At 36.3% G+C, this 27,025-nt stretch overlaps 1 protein-coding gene across 1 annotated transcript in view; it reads left to right on the forward strand.

Moving 5' to 3' along the window:
* Positions 1 to 27,025, forward strand: part of LOC143224817 (atrial natriuretic peptide receptor 1-like) — a 65,949-nt gene that overhangs the window by 21,170 nt on the left and 17,754 nt on the right. Inside the window, exons 8-15 of the mRNA XM_076453153.1 lie at positions 315 to 392; positions 3,140 to 3,244; positions 5,306 to 5,377; positions 6,117 to 6,282; positions 9,428 to 9,583; positions 13,458 to 13,626; positions 19,423 to 19,572; positions 20,787 to 20,910. Of these exons, the coding sequence (XP_076309268.1) occupies positions 315 to 392; positions 3,140 to 3,244; positions 5,306 to 5,377; positions 6,117 to 6,282; positions 9,428 to 9,583; positions 13,458 to 13,626; positions 19,423 to 19,572; positions 20,787 to 20,910 (1,020 nt within the window). The remainder of the gene's footprint in view (positions 1 to 314; positions 393 to 3,139; positions 3,245 to 5,305; positions 5,378 to 6,116; positions 6,283 to 9,427; positions 9,584 to 13,457; positions 13,627 to 19,422; positions 19,573 to 20,786; positions 20,911 to 27,025) is intronic.

Raw genomic sequence — 27,025 nt, forward strand, 5'->3', positions numbered from 1 at the left:
CAGATTTACTATTTGTGTGTCTTAAAGAATGCTTTTGACAACGAGGAAAATATATTAAATTCCTTCATCATACTACAAACAATATTTCCGCCAGTTGAAAGAAATAGAAAAAAAAAATTCTACACGTAGTAGGAATAATCCAAGTGATAAATGATCCATTTCTTCTTGATGTAGCGTTATTTGAAATTCGTGTTATCAGGATCTATAGGACCGAGAACCACGATTTATTAAACAGTAAGGTAGGCTTGCAAAATAAATGTTTCTGCAGTTTAAAAGGTTCGCTTTAAGGTAAAAGTTGTTGTTGTTGTTTTCAGGGAACCATTGTAGCTATTAAGCCTATCAACAAACCTCGCATAGATATCAACCGTCCTTTGTTAGTGGAACTAAAGAGGGTAAGTTTTTACTGACATGTGATTGTACAAAGTGGATCAGATTGTTTGATGAGTATTTCCATTCTATGTACTCTAACCAAGAATTATAAATGTTTGTAATGTAGCTACATTGAACTGATTCAACCAACAAACAAAAGCCAAGACAAAATCATGTTATTACTTTGTACTAACAGATCTAGTAAGAAAAAATCATGTTTTAAACACCGAATAATAGATAACCCTTAGACACCAATAGGTTTAAAATTTGTAATAAGAAATCACATTAACTGTGGACGGTGTTTTCTTCCATATTCCTCTTAATTTGGCCTGGCATGGCCTAGCGCGTTAAGGCGTGCACTTCGTAATCTGAGGGTCGCGGGTTCGCGCCCGAGTCGCGCAAAACATGCTCGCCCTCCCAGCCGTGGGGGTGTATAATGTGACGGTCAATCCCACTATTCGTTGGTAAAAGAGTAGCCCAAGAGTTGGCGGTGGGTGGTGATGACTAGCTGCCTTCCCTCTAGTCTTACACTGCTAAATTAGGGACGGCTAGCACAGATAGCCCTCGAGTAGCTTTGTGCGAAATTCCAAAACAAACAAACAAACAAAATCCTCTCAATTTATCCATGTCGTATTAAAAATCAGAAACAGGTAAAGACATGTGATTTTTTATCACAATTTTTATGACAAAATCGTTTTTCTATTTTGAACCTTCAGACCAAAAACATAATTAAACACCGTTTTCATTCGAGAATATATGAAACCACAAACTCCTACAGCAATGCCTTTGATTCCATCAACTTTGTTATACACTAATCAAAATACAAACAAAAGTAACCAGATTATTCCATATCCTCGCCCCGCGGGTTCCTTTTCGAGATGTCGTATGTTTATATTTAACAGCGTCAAATTTCACCTTCTTAAATTCGGAAGATCTTTCTTAGATCCAGAAACGTGAACAACCTGGACCACATTTTGTGGTGCAGTGACGAGTCTCAACCTTAATGTACCCATGAAGTTTGGTTACAACTCCAAACATACTTAACAGAATTATTAACCGAAAATTGCAAAGCATGCCCGATCTCCCAGTTATAAAAAGAATCGAGGTTTGGATCTGGAGAAGATTTGGGGATAGCTGTCCCTTATTGACTTTTCATCTTGTGTATACTTTTAATGTACATCGGCCTATTAATGTTTTGAGAAACGGGCAGCAACACAGATAGACACACACACACACGAACCCGGTTGTAATACTCTGGCAATGCGAGGATAAAAAGCTTAACAAACAAGCAATTAATTTTTAACTTTATTATTCTAAGTGTCTTTCTAAAGTTTATATTTCAATTTTTTTTTCAAAATGTTTGTTTTTGAATTTCGCGCAAAGCTACACGAGGACTATCTGCGCTATCCGTCCCTAGTTTTTCAGTGTAAGACTAGAGGGAAGGCCAGCTAGTCATCACCACCCACCGCCAACTCTTGGGCTTCTCTTTTCACCAACAAATAGTGGGATTGACCGTCACCTTATAACACCCCCACGGTTGAAAAGGCGAGCATGTTTGGTGCAACGGGATTCGAACCCGGGACTTTCAGATTACGAGTCGATCGCCTTAACCACCTGACCATGCCGGGCCCTATTTCAAAGTGATGATTGTTACTCAATCGTGTTATTCAACTACGATTATCATTAAGTGTTTACAGCAATTGCGTGTTTACTTTTAATAAATAAATGTATACTTCCAGCTCATTATGATCGAATGGTGTTACTAAATAACTCAACACTTTAATTACTAATAATATTTTGCAGCGTATTCTATTTTAGTTAACAACTGAAGTTATTTATATACGTTTTACTAGTAATGATATGGAATATACTGACCGAGACAATAACTTTCTAAAACAACCCAGACTTTACGAAGTATGTGTTTGACTGCTTCCTAACTTGAAAGTTTTTATCTAAAGTTTTAATTTACTAATCGTTACAATGTAAGTAGTTTAAGACAATAACAGCCGAAACTTTTAACCCTAACAAGGCTTTTCTATGATACACATTTTATTAACATTGTAATTTTATTACAAATTATGTGATATAATCTACCAGAAATTGAGTTCAAAGTTCTGGGGATTCAAACAGAATGTTTGGTAGGACGTTTTGCAATAATTTACACTTGCAGTCAAATTGTATATCAAATATTAATGTTATTTCACCCCATAATACGTTACATAAAAAAAACAGTTTGATTTTTTAATTCGTTTTCCTTTACACATAAAACAGTCCACGTTAATATGCTTCTCGTAAATCGCTTAACTAGTTTTTTCCAATCTTGCTTAAAAATTAAATAATATACTGTTAATAAAAGGTATTTTATATACGAGATAAATTCCGTGATCTATGTCGTAAAATTTTTAAATTCAAGACTATAGCATAAATGATAAGTAATCTTACAAGTTTTGTAAGTTCATGTTTAAATTACGAATACCGATGTAACTGTACAGTTTGGTCATAATTTCTATCAAAAGAATACATTAAATTCATTATGTCAAGTTTGTACCCATCTTGATTTATTTACTGGCCGATAGGTGGCTCAAGTCAAGATGAAATACTTGCTACTTTACTTTCATGCCTCACACGACCGAAAATAAAATATTTGCAATCTGTTATTATTCAGCCATCATCATTCATCGCGTCTTTTCTAGCTTTCCCAATTATGTTCTTAGATTATTTATTGGCGAACGTTATTCTAAGTGTTGATATTTTATGTTGTGGGTAACAGATGAAAGATCTACAACATGACCACATTGTGCGATTTATTGGAGCGTGCATCGACCTCCCTCACTGTTGCTTGGTAACGGAATACTGTCCTAAAGGAAGTCTACAAGTAAGTAATTAATTGGCCATCTTGTGTTCACTAATTGAAGTTTTGTAGCTTTGGATAACTTATGGCTTCTATAATCTAATCTTTGTAATTCTGAAACTATGATACTATTATTTTTTCTCCATCTTTTTTTTTTATTATAAGGAAAGAAGTGTATCACATTTCGACGGCTCCAACTAAAAAATTAATTAGAACACGTAAAGGTGGTGGATACTGAAGAACTATAGATATCAGTTGCTGTTGTTTTTCCGCTTTACTGGAAAGAATATATTCAATAAACATTATGTTCGAAAATTGTGATGTAACATTAGTACATTGTGTTCCATCACTAAAATGTAAAGGCTGGTTTGGTTTGTTTTAAGTATTGCGCTGAGCTACTCGAAGGTTATCTGCGCCGTCCCTAATGTAGCAGTAAAATACTAGAGGAAAGACAGATAGTCTACGCCGTCACCTCTTTAGCTACTCTTTTACCAACCAACAGTGTGATGAGGCGTCACTCTTCAGCATCTCCACAGCTCAAAAGGCATGTATGTTCAATGACGAAGATTCGAACTGACGGCCGACAGATTAGGAGTCGAGAGCCCTAACCCATGACATCTCCAAATGTAAAGGCAGTTAAATGTTTTGTCACTTTCTGATCTTTCCAAGAAATCTGAATTCCTGGAATTAGTTTAACAATGATTTGCTCGAATTACAAATGAACTTCAGACAGTAATTGTCATATCTCTTTTCGAAATGCCCCTCCCTTCATGTGTACTATTGATCCAAGAAACCCTAATATCTCTTCCATCCCACCCCAGTGACGCAGCGTTATGTCTGCGGATTTACAACGCTAGAATACGGGTTTCTATACTCGTGGTGGGCAGGGCACAGATAGACCATTGTGTTGGTTTGCGTTCAACTTTTGTTTGTGGCCAAGCGTGTTAAGGCACTCGACTCGTAATCTGAGGGTCGCAGGTTCGCAACCCTGTCGCGCCAAACATGCTCGTCCTTTCAGCTGTGGGGGCGTTATAATGTGACGGTCAATCCCACTATTCGTTGGTAAAAGAGTAGCCCAAGAGTTGGCGGTGGGTGGTGATGACTAGCTGCCTTCCCTCTAGTCTTACACTGCTAAATTAGGGACGGCTAGCACAGATAGCTCTCGAGTAGCTTTGTGCGAAATTCAAAAAACAAACAAACAAACTTTTACCAACAAATAATGGGATTGACCGTGACGTTATAACGCCCCTACAGCTGAAAGGGCAAGAATGTTTGGTGTGATGGGAGGAACAAAAAGAGCAGGCCTCATTTGTTTTATTGTATTTTCTCTCTAAAATCCACATGGCCTTTACCTGGATTACCCAGAGGCCTACGAATGTATGCTTCGTAAAAGTTATTTTGGTTTTAGTAACATATTTTCCACAATTAAACTTTCTAGTTTTCGAAAATAATACTCATTTTTCTCTATCACGTTAGGATTTTTTTATAAATCGAAATAACAGACTCGTACTTAGATCAAATTATTGTTTCGTTTACCACGATGAATATTTTTTATCATTATGTTTGTTATGTTTCGGTTCTAGAACGATTGATAACAACTCTCACGTCGCGATTGGTCTAGAGAAATCTACAGCCAGTGGTTGTAAACATTTTAAGCGCAACAAAATGTGACCAGATTTCGATGAAAATTATTAACTTTTTTTAAAATTACACAAGAATCTTTTTTTTCGAAAAAATCTGTACGTAATGGGAAAAAAAATGGATATCATATCCGGATTCAGAGTACAGGAATTACTATAGAACATATAAACATTTCAAGACGATTAAACAATAGCAGGCTTGTGTTATTAGAGTTACGAAACATTACGTTAAAATCTTATGGGAACAATGCTTCCAAACAGTTTATTTTGATGTTGTTTTTTGGATGTATTTCACTAATGAAACCAGGAACCAAGTAATAATGTGTACTTATTGAAAAATCAGAGTGAATTGAAAGTCCTAGAAGACGAATTATGGATATTCTCTTTTACTGTCCTACCTCTGGGTGTAAGATTCGTTTTTGCTTTTTTTCATATTTCCTGTAAGGATATCTTGGAAAATGACGAAATAAAACTTGATTGGATGTTCCGGTACTCACTTATGCATGATATAATAAAGGTAAGTGTATAATATGTAATATAAACCTAATAACACGAATACGTAATAATCCTCAGTTTGGATAAAACGTATTAAAAACTTCAAACCTTTCAATATGATTTGCTCGCTGGAGTGATAAATGACATTCAAGGTTTTGGTTCAGTTCAGCATAATAAGTTTTGCTTGAAGATAAGAAAAGTTAAAATTTATAACAGTTTTATTTTTGTAAATTATAAAACGTTTAAGAGTTTGTTTGTTTTTCCTTAAGTCATCATAACTATTGCTCAACGTCGCAGTATCGTTCTAATGCGTAAAAACCACCTTCAAGTAATGTCTGATTGTGTTTTTCCTTTTTATTAAAATCAACTCTGAAAGATTTTTCTGGCATTGGTGTGACATCTAAAGTTAAGTGATTTATTGTAAGATTTAGTTCCTCTGTAGAAGCTAAATTATCAGATTTGGTTTTGACTTGTGACGAGATAATACAACATTAAATGTATCGTTACGATATCAAATCTTTGTTAAAAATTCAATTATAACGTCACAAACATTGCACCAATCATTGTCTGTTACAAAAGATAGTATCTACATTGTATTAATTTTTGTTCCATTTGTAAGCCAGATATGAATTATTTTGCCAGATGTAGCAATACTTTAAATTTTGCGCCCTCTCCGAAAAAAACCAACGGTGTCTATAGGCTTAGAACGTTGTTGGTATACAGAAGTAAGATTGAACGTTTAAATTTCTTTATTATACCAGGGTATGACTTACTTACACAGCAGCGAAATACGTTCCCATGGTAACCTCAAGTCACCCAATTGCGTGGTTGACAGTAGATTCGTATTGAAGATCAAGGGCTTTGGTCTCCACGGTTTTCGAATTTACAAAGAGAATGAACACCTGGATTCGAATACCTACTGGAGAAGTGAGTTCTCTTTTAATAAAAAGAAAACAAACTGCAGTTGTTCTAGTTTCTAGTGATAATATAACAGGTTTAATACAGTCGTTACATAAAACATGTTTGACTCTTTATATTTTGAGGGTACAGTCGAAGTACATGGGTCGAAGGAAAGCTACTCAGAAAACATGAAAATATGTTTGTAACTATTGTTATGGGCCCGGCATGGCCAAGCGCGTAAGGCGTACGACTCGTAATCCGAGGGTCGCGGGTTCGCGCCCGCGTCGCGCTAAACATGCTCGCCCTCCCAGGCGTGGGGGCGTATAATGTGACGGTCAATCCCACTATTCGTTGGTAAAAGAGTAGCCCAAGAGTTGGCGGTGGGTGGTGATGACTAGCTGCCTTCCCTCTGGTCTTACACTGCTAAATTAGGGACGGTTAGCACAGATAGTCCTCGAGTGCGAAATTCCAAAACAAACAAACTATTTTTATGCTGTGTTATCTGGATCTTATAAAATTAAGACAATTAATAAAATTAAACATTTGGAATCCTTTTCAATTCATCATGCAGCAGACTAACTTAAATAGCTGTGTGAATGATATTATGGCATTGTGTCTAGTTTATTATTCGATATTATATAGCGGACCAACCGTTTAATATTCTACACGTACCTCACAGACTTATTTCCTTCTTCACCAAAGGTTAAATTAAAGATACCATATACGAGGCTGGGGGTTGTGGCGTTCTCCTGTAATCCAGCTACTTAGAGGCCGAAGTTGGTGGACGGTTTGAGGTTGGGAGATCTGCCGTGTACTAACTTATGTGGATCGGGCGTCCGCACTAAGCTCTGCATCGATGTGGTGATCTTCGGGAAGGCGAGGGTTCCCGAGTTGACTAATGAGGAGCGAACCGGCCCAGGATGGAAACGCAGCAGGCAAAAGTTCCCGCGCCGTGCAGTAGTGAGATCGCGCCTGTGAATAAACAGCATGGAGTAGTCAAACCGACATAGTGGGATTTAATTCCCCATTTAAACGCCCCCAGCTAGTACAGCGGTACGTTTACGGATTTACAACGCTAAAATCAGGGGTTCGAGTCCCCTCGGTTGGCTCAGCGGATAGCCCGATATGGCTTTGCTATAAATAAAACATACACCCATATGCGACGTTAACTGTAGTTTTTTTGTTTGTTGATGAACCTTAAATAGGTGAAACTGAAATTCGTAGCACAGGGTACGGTCAAACATAGAATTAATGCCTCAACTTTCATAAAAAAAAAAGAAACGAAAGAAATCTATAAACTCAATATTTACATGGTGTAAAACATGATGTGGTGGATAGTCAGTCATACGATTTTGTAGTTGTTCTTCTGATGATTTCGTAAGAAAACACAACATAACTGAAAGTTGAAAATGAAGGACTTAACGTGCAGTTTGGGATATGGGTATTTTTGGAGTCTAGTATAGTCTAATCGTAGAAGCTATCTGTAACCAAGGAAACAAAATAATTATAAACCTGTAGAAACAACCATAACATTCAAGTTTTCGTTGTAAAAAGATGATACAGAGTATAAAATACTTGATTATTTTACTAATTATCTAAACTCAGTAAGGAAATACCACAACAAATCAGTCGTTTTGGGATACAAACTATACTTGTTTGATTTGCATTAATACGATTTCAAAGTTATTGATTACTAATAATCTGATAAACTCATAACTATTTATCAATACAACTCTGAAGAAGGAATGAAAATGTTTTACTTTTATGTTGGGTATAACGGATTGAATCAAATTGTCGGTTTCTGTTTCACTGCAGACTGACGTTTACTGAGCGATTGAGTGTATTCAACCAAAATTTGCTGATTGGTTTTTAATGAGTTAAGAATTTTTATTTATTCAAAACAGCAGATGTCTTCTTTACGATTATCACACACTTTTCAGTTACATCTTCCCCAATGTCTTCCATCGTCCCTCATCATCATCACACACTTCTTAGTTACATCTTCCCCAATGTCTTCCATCGTCCCTCATCATCATCACACACTTCTTAGTTACATCTTCCCCAATGTCTTCCATCGTCCCTCATCATCATCACACACTTCTTAGTTACATCTTCCCCAATGTCTTCCATCGTCCCTCATCATCATCACACACTTCTTAGTTACATCTTCCCCAATGTCTTCCATCGTCCTCATCATCATCACACTTCTTAGTTACACCTTCCCCAGTGTCTTCCATCGTCCCTCATCATCATCACACACTTCTTAGTTACACCTTCCCCAGTGTCTTCCATCGTCCTCATCATCACACACTTCTTAGTTACACCTTCCCCAGTGTCTTCCATCGTCCCTCGTCATCATCACACACTTCTTAGTTACCTCTTCCCCAGTGTCTTCCATCGTCCCTCATCATCATCACACACTTCTTAGTTACCTCTTCCCCAATGTCTTCCATCGTCCCTCATCATCATCACACACTTCTCAGTTACACCTTCCCCAATGTCTTCCATCGTCCCTCATCATCACACACTTCTTAGTTACATCTTCCCCAATGTCTTCCATCGTCCCTCATCATCATCACACACTTCTTAGTTACACCTTCCCCAATGTTTTCTAGTATCATTTTTAAATCACGTAGTTGAAAAACCTCTCAGTTAAGTTTAAATCTATAAAACATTTTTTGCTACATCCCTCCACATCTTTACTCACCACACTGCACTGTCACATTAAAGAATGACCCGTAAATACACTGTCTTTACTCTGTTGACTTTTTGAAGCCTGTTTACCACCTCAAAATTTACTCGGTCTTTCACCTGTTGCATCGCCTGTATTTCTTTTACTCAAAACTTCGAATGTACTCGGAATAAAAGTTTATATAAAAACAAATTAGTTATCAACAACAATTTGAAGATAAACATTTTTTTATCAACCAATATTTTGTTATTGTCCAAAAACTACAAGTTTGGTTTACGTCTCATACTTCAGTTTTACAATTTAAAGTTATTTCATCTTATAAGTAACTCGTGGACAAAACCTGACTTCAACAGCCCGACAAAATGAAAAAAAAACTGTTGGAATTATACTGTATTTGTGAGTATGTACATTTGCCATGATATTAAATATAGGACATTGAACAATGTTTCCTCTTTTCTGATACAATTTTAAAACGCCTAGGAAAACTGTGGACAGCTCCCGAACTATTGCGTATGTCTAATCCACCACCAGAGGGCACGCAAAAAGGAGATGTCTACTCCTTTGCAATCATTGCTCATGAAATTGTGGTAAGACAAGGAACATTCTACCTTGGTCTCATGGAACCCAGTCCTAAAGGTTCGTTTGAAGATTTAATATATTAATTCAAATACTTATAAAACGTCGGTGAGTATAAAATAACATTTTCAAATATAAAGAAACTATACAATAATAATCTTAATAGAATGTTTACTTAAAATTATATTGTTTATTAATCATTAAGTCACACTTAAAGTGTTTAAAAATAACACAAACCTAAATTCAAATATTTAACAAACTAATTGAATAGAAAAAATAAACGGGGCCGTTTTCCTCAGGAAAAGCAACATGCTTTTTTTTTTGAATTTTATAAAGATTTTCAAACATAACCAGAGACTCTGAGTACCGTGTTTTCAAATTAATTGGAAATTCAGTTCTTGTTGTTGTTGTTTAGTTTTTGAAAGATAACTACAAAGAGCTATTATTTATATTAAAGAGTCAAAAGATCTCCAGTGGCTCAGCGGTAGGTTTACGGACTTATAACGCTAAAACCCAGGTTTCGATATCCGTGGTGGGCAGAGCACAGATAGCTCATTGTGTAGCTTTGTGCTTAATTTAAAACAACAACAACAACAATAAAGAGCCAAAAAAGAATCCAAACGAGACATGACCGGTGACATGCTCCAATAAAATTATCGCCTATTTAGTCTTATATTCAATATTTTTGTAGAGAGAGCTGATGTCATTAGTACCTGTGTGAACAGCATCATGGCTGGTATCTTTTATTATATCACATGCTTTATCATTCATGTCATTCAACCCTACCTCTGTATAGTGTAATCTAACTCTTTTCTCTTCAGTTACCCTGCAGACTGTCCAGTTCACGTACATTGCAAGAGATCGCTTATATTTGTAACTATTTACTTGTTTCTCTGGTTGCTGTTTTAAACTTTTGACTTTTTTCACCACACAAAATAAAAGACTACAACCCAAAATAAACATGAAATTAAAATCGACCTCAATTTCCAGGCTATTTCTTTTTATTTAATGTAAACAACATTAATTTCAACCAGATAAGAAAATCAAATCGACCCGGATTTGCAGGTTATTTCTGTTTATATAAAATAAACGACCTTAATATCAAATAAACATGAAATTCAAAATTGATCTGGATTTGTAAACTATTTCTGTTTATCTCAAAGTCATATTTGTTCTTTGATAGATTGTTTAAACAGAGTATTCATGATGAAACTTTGTAAAATGGATGACAACTATATCTATGCTAGTGAAATACTTTTCGATATTGGTTTTGTAATACATGAATTTTATCATGGGCTGTTGACTCGGGCTACCTTCTCACTTTATACATATAGGCCCGCTTGCAGTATTTGCTTTCTTCACATACTCACAATGTAACATTATCGTGTTACAAGAACAAAAGTATCGTGTTTCAGGTGACTACTGCTACTGGATGTTACGTTATAATACACTGAGTTAATAGGCCTGTATGATATGTTACGATCAAAGAAATAAGAACACAGTGTAATAGGAAGTTCCACTAGATTTGTTTGTAGGTGAATGTAAGATTAATAAATTTATATAATGGATAACGTGCGAGACTAAATGAACGAGCCTCTGGTGGAACGAACATTTAGACATTGCAATTCGTGGATAACTAGGCAGAAATATATTTTCCTTTTTCTTCCCTTTCTTTTAATATGTACTACTGGACATCGTATCGTATATATACATACGCAAAAGGTCTAATCTCTGAAAAACATTACATTAGCGAGACATGTGCCACTCTATTCAGCTAAACTAATGTAGACCCGTTAGAGTACATTAGCGAGACATGTTCAGCTAAACTAATGTTGACCCGTTAGAGTTTGATGACTACTCGGTGTCACCAGTTAGTATCAGGCCAACAACCTGAGAAAAGTCATCTTCTTAGTGGCTATTGCTCAACAAACCAATGATAACGGAGACAATCTTATCAGGTGCAACAAATCTTAGATAACTGTTAATGATGACCAGTGTTCAATGATGGACCTGTGCAGAAAAATCAAATATAACAATATCCATTAATTCTGAATAATATAGAATCAGCTATAGAATTCCAGGTTTGGTATTACGTTCAATTGGTCATCTTATGACGTAATACACTGTGGTAAATGTGGTTCTGAAATATAATTTACTTACTTTAATCAACCGATATTGATATATGTGTTTAAAGAACACAGATGTACTTTTGCTATATTGTACCGAACGAGCCATCTGATTTATTATTATGTTACAGTATATCGATTTAAATCAATAAATAGTCCATGTAACTTTTCACTTTGTATTCCTTTATGATAACAAATATAAGGGAAACATTTCGTTCGGTTTACCCACTAACAATTACATCATTTTACAAAGTTATGGAATAAAATATTTTAATACGTCCAATAAGTTTAATTTATATTGCAAAGAGAGTCTGTGACGTAGAACCGTAATAGAATATTTGAATGGCCGTAACTTCTTCTTCCCCAGTGGTACAGTCGTATATCTGTGGACTTACCACGTTAGAAACAGGGTTTCGATACCTGTGGTAGGCAGGGCACAGATAGATCATTGTGTTTCTTTGTGTTTATCTTGAAACAAGGAAACCGTAACCTCTATGGTGGACTGCAATTATTCAAGACCCATCAGCATAGCTTGAGTCAACAAACCAAAGAAAAGCAGTTAGGCCTGTTATAATGGTGATATGCATAGAGCTTTTTGTTGAGTTTTAAGTTCTTTCTAATTCATCATACAGTAACCAAAATCAATGTATGAGTAATATTACGACATTTCAACTAATTTGCCATCCGATATTACACAACGAACCAACTGTTTAAATGGTTATTTGAATATATATATCTGTGAGTATTAAAGGCCTGGTATAACTTGTTGGTTAGGGCACTTCACTAGCGACATGCGAGCTAGGGGTTCGAAGACCATCACCGAAAATTTAAGACCTTTCAGCCGTGGGACATTGAAGCGTGCGTGACAGTCAATCCTGCTATTCGTTGATACAGTTGCTTGTTTTTTTTTTTTTTTGTTTGTTTTTTTGAATTTCGTACAAAGCTACTCGAGGGCTATCTGTGCTAGCCGTCCCTAATTTAGCAGTGTAAGACTAGAGGGAAGGCAGCTAGTCATCACCACCCGCCGCCAACTCTTGGTCTATTCTTTTACCAACGAATAGTGGGATTGACCGCACATTATAACGCCCCCACGGCTGAAAGGGCGAGCATGTTTGGCGCGACCGGAATGCGAACCCGCGACCCTCAGATTACGAGTCGCACGCCTTAACACGCTTGGCCATGCCGGGCCCACGAACAAGAAAAAAGACCACGTTAAGTTTTCCTTCTTAGAATTACCAAGACGGTATTCACGACATTATTTTATAAGGTAAACTAAAAACCAAGTAGAACATTTTTACCGATTTCAAAACTCAAATAAAATAAGCAATTATATTTCACACTGGAATTGCTAATTTCAGGAATAATCAAATATACCGCTATGCCGGTCGGTTAGGGCGCTCGACCCGTTGTCTGAGGGTGGCGAGTTCGAATCCGCGTCACACCCCGTAGAGACGTTATAATGTGACACTATTCGTTGGTAAAGGAATAGCCCAAGAGTCGGCGATGGATGGTGATGACTAGCGACTTTCATTCCGGCCTTACACAAGTAAATTAGAGGTGGTTACTGTAATAGCCCTCGTTTAGTTTTGCGCAAAATTCAAAACAAACAATCCAACAACGGGAGTAAATGGCCAACTAATTTAAATTACTCATAACCGATTGCCAAAACTTACGTATTGTGTCTAAAAATAAGTCAAACAGGAAATGACTGGATTTTTAAGTCGATTTACTTTCAAAGTTTCGTTTTTCTTTCAAGATTAAGTGTTTTTTTTTATGAACATGCCCACACTTTGAGATTATTTTTCCAGAAATGGCGGAGCTAGTCAAGAAACAATCCAAGCCGTATTTCCGGCCTCTGTTGGAGGAAGATTTGTGTGATAAGGAGTTAGTGCAGATGATCAGGCGCTGTTGGGAGGAGGACCCGGCTGACCGACCCGATTTTCAGAACCTCAAGTCCATCATCCGCAAACTGAACAAGTGAAAAAAAATTATTTTTAGTATACGCATACAGAAAGAAAGAATAGTTTGGTAAAATACGAACTTTTGACACCTCAGTTAAGAAGCAGTCAAGAACATTATAACTAAATACATTGTGCAATGAAACGTGGTAAATAAGGCCTAGCATAGTCTAGTGGCTAAGGGGGCGCTCGACTCGCAATCTGCGGGTTGCGGGCTTCAATCTCCATTCACTGATTATGCTAACCCTTACAGATACAGGGACGCTACAATGTGACAGTGAATTTCACTATTTCTTGGTAAAATAGTAGCACAGAAGTTGGCAGTAGGTATTGTTGACTAGCTGACATTCCCTCCAGACTATCACTGTTAAATAATGGACGACTAATGCAGATAGCCCTCGAATACTTTGCGCTAAAATAAATAAAAACAATTGTGATAAACATTCTTTATAAGTAATATTAAAAAATACTAAATTTTAGATCCTTATCACGGTTAATAATATGCACTTGATAAAGTATTTATTAGAAGATGGATTATCCGCCCCCTTCGTATGTATCTTCTCATGGACCCAACTAACGTTCATACCAAATTTTGTGACGATCAATCGACAGGGGGCGAAATAATGGTAAAGAAACGCCCATAAAAATCTCAAAACGAAAATTCAAAAACTGAAACTTTGCATGTTTCTCCTCACGGATCTAGCAACTATCCGTATTAAATTTGGTAACGATCCATAAAGAGAAGGCAAAGTAGTGGCAAAAACACGAACAGACAAAAACGCCTATAAATAGGGAAAAACTGAAAATTAGCATTTATTGCCCCATGGACCGAATGAGCTTTCACACCATATTTGATGAAGATCCATCTACAGAGGATGAAATACTGGGTTACAAAGTGCAAAAATGACGATAAAACCTCAAAACTGAAAATTTGTATATCTCCCCCCCAAAGGCTCGGCATGGCCAGGTGGTTAAGGCACTCCACTAGCATTCTGAGGGTCGCGTGTTCGAATCCCCACAGCACCAAACATGCTCGCCTTTTCAGTCGTATGGGCGTTATAATGTGACTGTCAATCCCACTATTCGTTGGTAAAAGAATAGCCCAATGGTTGGCGGTGGGTGGTGCCTTCCCTCTGGTCTTACGCTGCTAAATTAAGGACGGCTAGCGCAAATAGCCCTCGTGTAGTTTTGCGCGAAATTCAAATCAAATCAAACCCCACCCCCTGAACGAATAAAGCTCCATATCAATTTTGGTGAAAATCCATCCAAACCAGGGGCGTAGGTTTTTTACACCCGATGGGGGGGGGGAGATTTTTGCAACCACTTATGTGGACTGTTCAATTTCCAAATTGGTAATCTCTGATTACGTGAACGTGAAAGCTGTAAGCATGCAGTCACAGAGTAATTTTGTTGCCACGATACTTGCATGTATACTTAGGCCTACTGACTGATACTTACGAACTATCGCTTAGATCGAAAAGCTTAAAAGCACTCCTATATTAAAGATGTACATTTTGGCGACTGAAAAATCCTACATATAGGCCTAATTATGTAATTCGATTGGTAAGAACACGATAATCACAAGAACAAACACACAATTTGTAGGCCTGTAATGCAATAAAACAATTCATCACACCAAACTGTAGGGGAGATGATTGTATGCACCATACCCCCCACCTAAAATGAAGGGGGGATGTATCCCACCCATCCTCCTTCAGGGTCTATGCCCCTGATCCACACGTTATGAAGAAGTTACATGAACATCTAAAAAACAGTAATACGATATTTATATATATGCCATACCTCTAGTTCCAAGCAGCTGAAAAAAATCCCCGGGGATGGGGGCGTTACAATTTAACACTGAAATCAAATGAACAAAGAACTTTACCAGAATTCAGTATAGTTTCGGTAAACGTTACTGGTGTACAATCCAAAAAAGATACATACATATAAATTAGTCTTAAATATAATAACCTGTGAATAATTAAATTCACTTTTATTATAATATAAAAACACTGTCGAAATAACTTATTCGACACACGATACAGAACTTTTACAATTTAAACTTACGTTTTTATTTTTAAAGTCTGTATTAACATTTTCAAACATTTTTTTTACAATTTAATCAAGAATACTTTGAATATATCGTTAGAAAGATACTCTGAAACAGTTATAATACCATCAACACTGCTGTGCTAAAGGCCTAGCATCTTGTTTGCGAGGTTTATAATTACACTACTGCGCGACTTGGCATATGCTTAAAATATGTGAGTGTTTCTAAATTAAATCAGTGTCACTATTTTCTTATGTTGTCTTAACACTGAATGAAACACTCACTAAAACAGTTAATAACTTGAACAGGCCTAAGTACTGATGTAAAAGAAATAATCCTAAACTTTAGTTAACATTTTAAACAGTCTCCAGTATTGAAGGAAATATTTCTAAATTAGTGGATAGGTTTTGTTGTTTTTTTTAATTTCGCTCAAAGCTACACGAGGACTATCTGTGCTAGCCGTCCCTAATTTAGCAGTGTAAGACTAGAGGGAAGGCAGCTAGTCATCACCACCCACCGTCAACTCTTGGGCTACTCTTTTACCAACGAATTGTGGGATTGACCTTTAAATTATAATGCCCCCACGGCTGAAAGGGCGAGCATGTTTGCCGCGACCGGGATGCGAACCCGCGACCCTCAGATTACAGGTCGCACGCCTTAACACGCTTAGCCCGCATGGATAGGTTTAAAGAGGCCTAAAAAATGAAGGAAGTAGTCCTAACTTAGTCAGAATCTTAAACAAGCATAAATATTAAAAAAAAACCTAAATCGAACTTATTTAGCAGTTTAAATAGGCCTAGGTGGTAAACATAATAGCCCTAATTGGCCAATAGCTTAAACATGCATAGATATTAAAGGAAATAGCCATAAGTTATTCAAAAGTTTAAGAAAACCTAGGTATTGAATGAAATTATATTAAGTCGAACGTGTTTTTTTTCTATAAAAGCCATGAACTTTTGAAACTATCAGATGGATACGTAGAATATTATTTTTAATAATGGACACATACCAGGGGAGAAGAATGGATCACGAACACATTTGATAAAAATAAACGAAACAATAAACGATGTGCAACCAGATAAAGAACTAACGGTACAACGTTACTTCATTCTTGTTGTTTCAACCTCGGGTTCTAGTATACTGAGTGTTTGAATACTGCAGAAGACAGCAAACCAAACAACTCTTCTAGAATTAAAGATTCCCCTAAGCCTTTACCAGTGTACCGAACGACCACGTTTACTTCGAAGAATCATAAATAAATAACCATGAATAGGAATACACTGAGATAAATAGGGTTGACATTAAACAGAGAAACTGCTCCCCTGGGTTTCTCGGAGCGTACATTTTTTTTATCTTTATCGCTATCACTGCACTTGTAAATGACAAGTGCGTTCTTCGGGCCATCCTCCTATTCGTCAATAGTAGAAAAACGTGGTGAGAGAAACTCTTGTAATTCGATTTCTTTCAAAGTAATATTTCATGGCCTGCCTTTAACTCATGTCATTTTGTAGTTGCTATTTGCTACTTGGTAATTTGATCGGCTTTCTTGTACATCTCATGGCCGAATCGAATCCTTCTGGTCTAAGAGTCGCGGGTTCGAACCCTCGTCGTATCAAACGTGAGTGGCGGTATAATGTGATGTTCAATCTCACTTTTATTTGGTAAAAGAGTAGCCTAAGAGTTGGTGGTGAGTTATAATGACTATCTGCCTTCCCTTTAGCCTTTCACTGCTAAATTAGGGGCTGCTAACGTAGATAGCTCATGTGTGTCGCTTTGCACGAAATTCAAAACAAACCAAGCTTTTACACGTCCTCCAAAGGAACGGCAATAAGTCTACTGACTTACAATTGCTAAAATCCAAGATTTGCTTTCCTGCAGTGTACACTGCAGATAGTCCAGTGTGGGTTTGCTCTAAATCAAATAAATAAACTTTTCTACATGCAGCATAAGGGACGTCCTCATGCGTCAACCCTCTTTCTCCAAAAACGTATTGTTTTAATTACAAGTCGAACATTGTTTACTGAACTGTATTCAGGTGTGGCGTTAATAATATACATATTGTACTAAAATAGAACATTGCGTATGATAAATGCCGCCTAAAATGGCCTGTTCCATTGCATGCTTTAAATGAGTATATTCAATTGTAAATCTCCAAGCTTTGATAGTTTATTATAGGCCCTGTGTTAGCTCAGTGGTAAAGCTAAGTTCATACTGCTTAAAATCGGACTTCGATGCTCGTGGTCAGCAGACATTATTGTGTAGTTTTGTGGTAAAAACAAAGGAACAAAAACTTATAATTGTTATTTTGAAAAGTATTCATAAAAGAAAAACCCCAATGGCAAAGCGGTATGTCCGTGGGCTTACAACGCTAAAAACCGGGTTTCAATACCCGTGGTGGGCAGAGCACAGATATCCCATTGTGTAGCTTTGTTGGTAAAAATAAACAAATCGAACACTATTACTTGCTGTAGGTGTTTACAATATAAACATACAAGGTAGGTGTTTACAATATAAACATATACAAGGTAGGTGTTTACAATATAAACATACAAGGTAGGTGTTTACAATATAAACATACAAGGTAGGTGTTTACAATATAAACATATACAAGGTATTTTAAAACATTTAACTTTCTTGTTTTTCCTTATTTCTGCTTAAAATTACTGAAAGGTTGTATCCCCACCTCCATTCGTTTAAACTGACAGACTCGTTTATCAAAAACTTTTAACGTATCTAAAAACAAATTATTTATGTACTGTGTACTAGAAACTACCACGTGCGTTGGTGATTTGAAGTTGCTGAGAGCGAGATAGAAAAACAAACAAAAAACGCTCGTATATATTAATTTCCTGTTGTCTTTACGTATGTCGAAATGCACTTATACGAAAATTAGTTGTTTTTGAAAGTTATTTACAACAAAGTTTTTTTTTTTTAACCCAATCTTTTTTACCGCTGCCTCTTCGTTCTCCGAACTAAAATCCTTACATAATGAGCAACTGAATGGCTAAGAACTTGAAGAATTTGTGCTAAGACAAGCTTGTCATGATTTAAGGTTATATTTTCTAAAGAGCAGCGAATTTAAAATAACTGATAACAAAGAAGGCTAAATAAGACGACGTCTCCTTCAGCTTCAAATATAGTTTTAGTCCTATCAGAATATAATTATTAATAAATAATTGTGTGTAAGGATATTAATGTCTGGTAACCTATGGAGCTTTACTGGGTCAATATTGATTTTTGGATAACAGCACTAATGCATTAACGTCATCAGGCGAACTTACGATAAGTTTCAACATCATGTTTCCTCGCGTTAGAAATTAAACAATAAATGGACCGAAACGTTCAAAGACACTCTTTAAAATAAATAATATATTTATTTATACCCTAATAAATATTTCTTATAATGCACACATTGTTAAAGGATATATCTATGTATATCTGTAGTATATCACATCTACTTCCGTAATGTGACAATCCTGAGATTAAACAATACCTTATATGAATAGAAACTGAACATGGACAACGCGCAATGTTTACTTTTATATCAATATTTTTTATGTTTTTATATATATATATTTTTCTAAATCATATAAATTAACTTGTAAAGAAAGTAGCTTTGCGCGAAATTCAAAACAAACCAAAAAATAAACCTCCCCATCGCGGGTATCCAAACCCAATATTTAGTGATATAATTTCAAGAGACTTATGACTTTGCCAATTACTTGGTAAGTAGTATGTACTAACTTATTTAACTAATTACAGAAGTAATGAGAGTGGAAACATCTTGGATAACCTTCTCTCCCGGATGGAACAATACGCCAACAATCTGGAGTCTCTCGTGGAAGAACGCACAGCTAATTATCTGGAAGAGAAACGAAAAGCGGAAGACCTGCTCTACCAACTTTTACCAAAGTACGTTCAGTATTTGCTAACCCTTTTGAGCTCGAATTCAAAGACTATGTAACCTCCCATCACAAGGGTTTTTACTTTAGTTTTCAGAGCTCTTCATTAGCGACCCTGGCATGGCCAGGTTGTTAAGACACTCGACTCGCATTCTGAAGGTCGCGGGTTCGAATCTCCGTTACACCAAACATGCTCGTCCTCTCAGCCGTGGGGGCGTTTAAATATGACGGTCAATTCCACACTTAGTTAGTAAAAGAATAGCCCAAGAGTTGGCGATCGGTGGTGACGACAAGTTGACTTCCCTCTGGTCTTACACTGCTTAATAAGTTGAAAATTTTATGAGCTTTTAACCTGTTCTAATCATTTTAAAACTAATTATATTTAACTGGAAATATTATAAGCGCTTCACTAATGTTGCTGCCACATATCTGAGAGCACGCGACTTCTGTAGGGGTGGGAGAACAAGCCATTCGTAAAAGCGAAAGCTCGTGGTTTTTAAAAAAAAAAAAGAACGTAAGCTATACATTTTATCAATGACAAGAAAAACTTCTGAAAGCACGTATATAAGCCAACCTCCACTAGTTTGCATTCACAACTTGCTATTTAAGCTGAAGAAAGACTATCTCGAATATGTTGTTCGCGCATAGAAATCGTCAGGTTGTGAATTAGAGTCTGAAGGTCACGTATATGTTTATTTGTCATTTACTGAAGGGATTTATCTACTTGTAATATTAAAATGACAATGGAGCAATTTAGACAAACTTTATCAATCTTGCTTTTGTCACATAATTGAAAAATGCATCTATATCATAAGTTAAGTTTCCCCGAACATTGCAAATTACACTGTCATGACATCAGTAAAACGTGCGCATGCCATGAATCACGAGAAAAATTATACACTCTGTAGATTACAACACGGTGTGTTAGATGGATTTTAAAATCGAGAAATCAAAATATTTGTTACTATTAATTTTGGTGTTATTTATTTTAAAACTGAACACTTTCGAGAACCCTGATGAAGTACATCTGCCAATGATAAAATGTTTTTGAGCCTTTATCTCTCTCTTGAATAGAGAGGTTATATATAATATGTCAAAAAACAATTAGTTTCTGTCATGCGAAAGATTGAACTTAGTAGTTGTGATTCGAAACATTTTAATGCATTAACTTAAGATGAGTGAAAGCCACTGAACATTGCCTTTCCATTGTCTTTCTTATTACAGATCTGTAGCAAGCCAGCTAATTCGTGGGGAATCTGTAACAGCGGAAGCTTTCGACAGCGTTACCATATACTTTAGTGACATCGTAGGATTTACTGCCATCTCGGCCCAGAGTACACCTATGGAGGTAATTGTAAGAAGAAAACAATTATGTTGAAGAGAACGTAATCTCAAGAGCAAGAGAGAATGCCCCATGGTATCGTTTAGAATGTTTAATGGTTAATACTTTAATACCTGTATTCAGTACTTTGATGCACAAGTTGTGTAAGAACAATGGAAGTCTGAAACTACACACAGCATGTCAACGGTTTATTTAAGTAGAATCTTGTTACAGAATGCATCAGGCCAAAAAAATTTGTGATCAGAATCATGTAAATCACAGACGAGGTTTGTTTCTTTTTCCACGATTATCTTCATTTGTATTTCTGTATTTAAAATCAGGGGCTTAGAGAAACAGCATTGTAATTAAGGTATTCTATTTTGACTCCCACAAGTCACTGCCCAAGAGCCCTTTTCTGTAAGTACCAGAACTCATCATATGAGCTGGTAACGAGCAACAACAGACCCCCCCCTTGTTATTTCATTCTGGCTCATGAAGTTGGTGAGCTAGCAATAGGCTCCGCCATCTCTTCAATGACGAGATTAAAACCTCGGATCGTAGTAGTTATAAATAATGGATAAGAAGATAGATATTTGAAGTCCTAAATAAGATGCTTCCAGTGGCAGAGCGGTATGTCTGCGGACTTACAACGCTAAAAACCGCGTTTCTAAACCCGTGATGAGCAGAGAACAGATAGCCCACTGTGCAGCTTAGTGCTTAATTCATACCAACAACAACAAAAATAGGAATCCGAAACGAAAATTCAATGGTATAAAACAATGGTCGTCAAATGCTTAAAACGTCATTTAACCAGTGATAAAGGTAAGGGAGAGATGAAACACGAAAATGTTCTTGGGGTAGAATAAATACATGGCGGCAGCTTTATATATATATAAAATGAGAAGTAACATGTTCAGGAATAACCTTCGGAACAATCATCATATTAACGTTTGAAAAGATGTTCAGCGGAAGGAAGCAGTTTTGGTGGAAGATGGAATGGATAATTTATCAAGTCATCAAAGATGTGAGTCTGGAAGTAATACGTGGTATCTTTTACACGAACTTTCCGAAGACGATTAAAAATGATGAAAAAGATGATGCGATCATACATCTTCTGCGTTGGACTAGGAAGTTCAAGCGCTTCCATAAGCTCTTCCTAAAAACGAGACAGGTACTCATGATGTATGGTCATGGGTAATGCAAGGATGAATGAAGTCCTTATAAGAACAGGGAAGACGTGGAATAAGAAGTTCCAGTCAGACATCACAAAAAAAAAGTTGTGTGACTGAGAATTTTAGTATTACAAGGTGAACCTTCCAGATCACATACTTATCGAAGATGAAACACAGATATGTAACTTGTCAGATAGTTATATTGAGACCTACTGTTTTTGAATACTCTAGTTATCGGGGTTTCTGGAAGATAGATATTTTATTTTGCTTCAACCAAACAGTATAGCTTTAGTTTTATTGCTATTGACTGTAGATCGCCAGTATCTAACTCATAAGGAAGATACCCACTGTTGTTTGTAGAACTTTGTTGAACAGGTAGCAACTGTGACAGTATCATCAACATAATAACAACCCTGAACAGGACCTGGAGGCTGTAGCATCCAGAATAGAGAGGAATGGAACTGGTGGAGACTAGGAATTATGAGAAGCTTGAGAATATGACATAAAAAATGAATTAACGAATAGAACACAAGTACAGATCCGAATCAAAAGTCTTTTAAAATCGAAGAATGCCATGCTATATGGTTTGTATTAAAGTGTTTGGTAGTGGCATCTGAAAAACAAAGAAGTTCATCCAGCTTCGAGAGTATGGGACTAAATTAGTTCTGTATGTTGAGCACCAAACACACTCTTGTGACTAACTGGATGATAAGAACTTATAGTTGAAGAAGGATTGTAGTGTTTTCCAAAAATACTAGAATTGCCCATAGCATTCAAGATTGTGAATATAATCCAGTGTAGAGCAGAACTTCAAAGAACACGGACAGAAAAGAAAATAACTTCCTTGAAGCATGAAAGACACATATACAAACAAATCTGTCTTGACTACTGTTTTATTACACAGACTCTGTAGAACTGCACCAATATCACCAACAGCTATTGGAGTAATCTTACCATCATTCTCAAATGTAGGATTAATACTGTGGGTAATTTCAAGTGGGAAAATGTTGGGTAATATGGGAACATTACCTGTAGTGTCAAAGTCTGGAGGGTGTTGTTTTAGACCTCAAAATTTTGCCACCTGAAAGGTTTGTTTTTGCTTCTAGTTACGCACAAGGCTACACAGTAGGCTCTCTGTGCTCTGCCCACCACGGGTATCTAAGCCCAAATTCTAGCGTTGGGAAATAACACTTTCTGCCCAGGAACAAGAAAAAGTAGACATTTTGTAAGATAGTGTTATTATCAACTTCCGATTAGAGCACATGATATACTTGGAGCGAAACAAAAAAATTAGCCTAATAACTAGCATAGCTAATCGAATATTATTTTCTTATGTTAGTGCTCATGATTAAAATGTATCGTTTCATCAGCTGGATACTCTCGTTGTTAATGGTGACTACAGCCGTAAACCCAGTAATATCACACAAGGTTCGGTCAGCTTAGGAGAATTAAGTTTGTTCTAAATCTATATCTTTAGCTGAGAACATAAAACAATCTCCTTAACAAATCGCATACATTAAAATTTCCTAATAAATATTATTAATGAAAGTAAAAATAAATAAATAGTGCGGTATGCCTTACTTGGGGAACACTCCAATATTAGCTGTTGACGTCAAATATAATCCCCTTACTATAACGGATGTAGTATGCATATATGCATCTATCTATTTATGTGACCAAAATGATACATACAATCACACGTTAAATGTTGATTGGCTTAATGACTGGAACAATCTAGGAGATAAATAAAGAAACTACAGTTTCGAGCTTTCCTGGGAAGAATAGTTCAGAAGCTCATGAAAGGTGAGACCTTCTGCTATACCCTGTGGTAACTGTTCTTCATGTGGATCGGGTCAGAACGCCAGTCTACATAAAAATAACTCCAAAACCTTTTCAGTCTATTGTCTCACGTACTTATTTCTAGAGTATAGTAAGGGCCCGGCATGGCCTAGCGCGTAAGGCGTGCGACTCGTAATCCGAGGGTCGCGGGTTCGAATCCCGGTCGCGCCAAACATGCTCGCCCTCCCAGCTGTGGGGGCGTTATAATGTGACGGTCAATCCCACTATTCGTTGGCAAAAGAGTAGCCCAAGAGTTGGCGGTGGGTGGTGATGACTAGCTGCCTTCCCTCTAGTCTTACACTGCAAAATTAGGGACGGCTAGCACAGATAGCCCTCGAGTAGCTTTGTGCGAATTTAAAAAACAAAAAAAAACAAAAACAAACTAGAGTCTGGAAATGGTTTCTTAGTCAGTGACGTAAAAAACTAAATATTAAATACTATTTTTTTCATCGCCTCTGCTTTTGAATCCGAAATGGACAAATTAAGAAAAACGTAAAGAAAGAAAACACGTGTAGTTTACCTGATTTCTATCACAAATATTAGAAACTGATTCGTTTCTTCTTCTTCACCAGTTTTCGGTTTTATTTTTATTTTTAAAGTGCTTAGTTTTTGTTCGTCTGCGACATAATCCATTCAATATTAACAACACTTCATCAAGTTTTTACCTGGCCATGGTTAGCTCCTTTACTTTGTAGTTCTAGCTTCAAGATAACGAAGATAGAAAAATCTATTAACACTTACTAAATGTTAGTATGATCGACAATATTGGCGTTGTTTATCAAGATGTTTATTTCACTAAAGGAAATAAACTCGTCAGTTTTTAGGGATAATTACGTGACTTGATCATTCCGTTATTTAACGGTTCCGGAAGTTAATGAGTGAAATCTACAAATTATCTGAAAACACAAAGTTCACAATAACACAAATAATTTGCCTCTTCTAAGAAGTCCTTAATAATAACGACCGAACTGAAAGGATAATGCGACATTTTGAAGATTTCCGACGATATAAGGAACACGTCAAAACACCTCTTTGATAAGCAGTTCGAATGGATGTCGCACATTACGTTTTATTCAGATTGCTAGCCATTAATTTATACATATTTGCGTGTAGGTGTCGTTACCTGTAATCTCAAAATTTCCTGATGCTCATCTATCCTACAGTCACACGTGTTGACTATCTCATACACTGTACGTTATCATAACACGTTCTTATCAAATCAGTTCACTTTCAGCACGTTAGTAAGGGTATACAAAGACAAATATAAGCCCTGCTTTTTGTGGTAAAATTTTTTTACAAATTTTCCTCTCTCTTAAGCATTATACATTAAAAAACCTAACTAGAATAAACTCTTGAACGCCAGCTTTTATCACTGTTGTTTATCATTTCTTAGCACTTTTCTTTAATCTTAGGATGCTTCTATTCTTATTTCTCATTTCCAAGAACCATTTTTCACTAATTAACGTAGAGGCTTTTATAAAATCAATGTTGACGTCCACTTATTCTTTTTAGCCTCCGTCTTAAGAGAGTGAATCCTCCATGGACGTTTCCTTTCATTTGTCTGATAGGTAGCAGCGCTAACTAAATCACATATAAACTAAAACTCTCGGAAAATCTTATCACCTCTTGCTTCGCTTCTCTGATAAGCTGATTTCGTTGTTGTACTTCTGTATCAGATCTTTGCAACAGACCAGACAAGTTTTATAAGCGAAATAAAGTCACAGTTGACAATCCTCTCAGGTCTTGTTTTCTAAAATCTGTGTTACTGGATGGACCTCACTCATAGGTTTTGAAAACCATAAAAAAACATATAACCTGAGGTATTCAAGTCTTCCTATAACCATGTGTGTTTTATCATTTCTGCTCCGTAGTTAAAATTGGATAGAAACTAGTATGGTTCTACAATATGGCTTCACTGTGACTTGTGACTTTATAATATATTTTGGCTGCGCGGTTCTTCAGAGTCACCCCACATTCTACCTTATTTAATATGCTTTCTGCTCCGTCTCTCCAATGGCAGGTCCAGCCCCAGCTGTTGTTAGAGGATGGTTTTAGATGCATTTGACTTAAAACCTTTAGTCTTTACTTTCCCTACCAGCCACTCAACACTGAACACGCGTGTGTATGCTAGTCAAGCCACAGCACGTGTTTACTTTATCGACTAACTCGTGTTTTAAACAACTTAGTGTCAAGCGTACAGCATATCTTCCGTCAATCTCAATGGAACGCGGACTCCCTTTGGCTTTGATTGTTTAATATACCTTGATATAAAAAAGTGTCTAATTTTATCACCAGTTTCCTATGGCTGTCAAGTTTACAATGACTCGTTTGCTATTGTCTCGATAATACATCCATTCAGTTTTCTTTTCTCTATTTTTCTTAATTCTGTTGTTCTGTCAAACCAAATCCTTCTTCACATATAATTTTCAAGGTCAGATACACGGTTTTCTCTCTTTCGTTAGTGAATCTCAACTAAATCTAACACTTCAATATTTATCAGTAGTTTACACTTATCACTTCTTTATTCATATTTTGACATTTATCGGAAAATGTCGATTATATTATTGGAAACTATCGGGCAGCTTACGGGAAACAATCGGGTAGCTTACGGGAAACTATCGTGCTGACAGTCCCGAGCCTGATGACCTCGGTTTCACGTAATTGTAACGGACAATCTGATAAAATGTATATTGTCAGAAAGTTGTATATTAGCTAGTGTTTAGGCTAATTTCATAGTTTTCCCTATTAAATGCTGAAAATGTTTTTTATTTTTATTTTCCCTTTTCTTATTTTCATCTTTCGAAGCTCTACTCAAATAAGTGGTTGAGTCTAACAACGCAAAATGCATATTTTTTCTCTATGTTGATTGGCCTTAATATTTTGGACAGCAGTGTACATATATGTAAAATATTCTTCTTGTACTTTTATATGTATTAGTTACGTTGTTATCATATTACTTCCTAATCTATGTCTTATCATTCTTTTATAGGTATACATTATCTTGTTAAAATATTTTTCCGTATCCCCTGGCTCTTTATACTTTATATATGTATTCACTAGGTTGTTATGATATTGTTCAGTATTCTGTCTTCTCATACTTTATATATGTATTCATTAGGTTGTTGTGATAT

Source organism: Tachypleus tridentatus, chromosome 9, assembly GCF_004210375.1.
Source record: "Tachypleus tridentatus isolate NWPU-2018 chromosome 9, ASM421037v1, whole genome shotgun sequence".
Classification (NCBI taxonomy): Eukaryota; Metazoa; Arthropoda; class Merostomata; order Xiphosura; family Limulidae; genus Tachypleus; species Tachypleus tridentatus.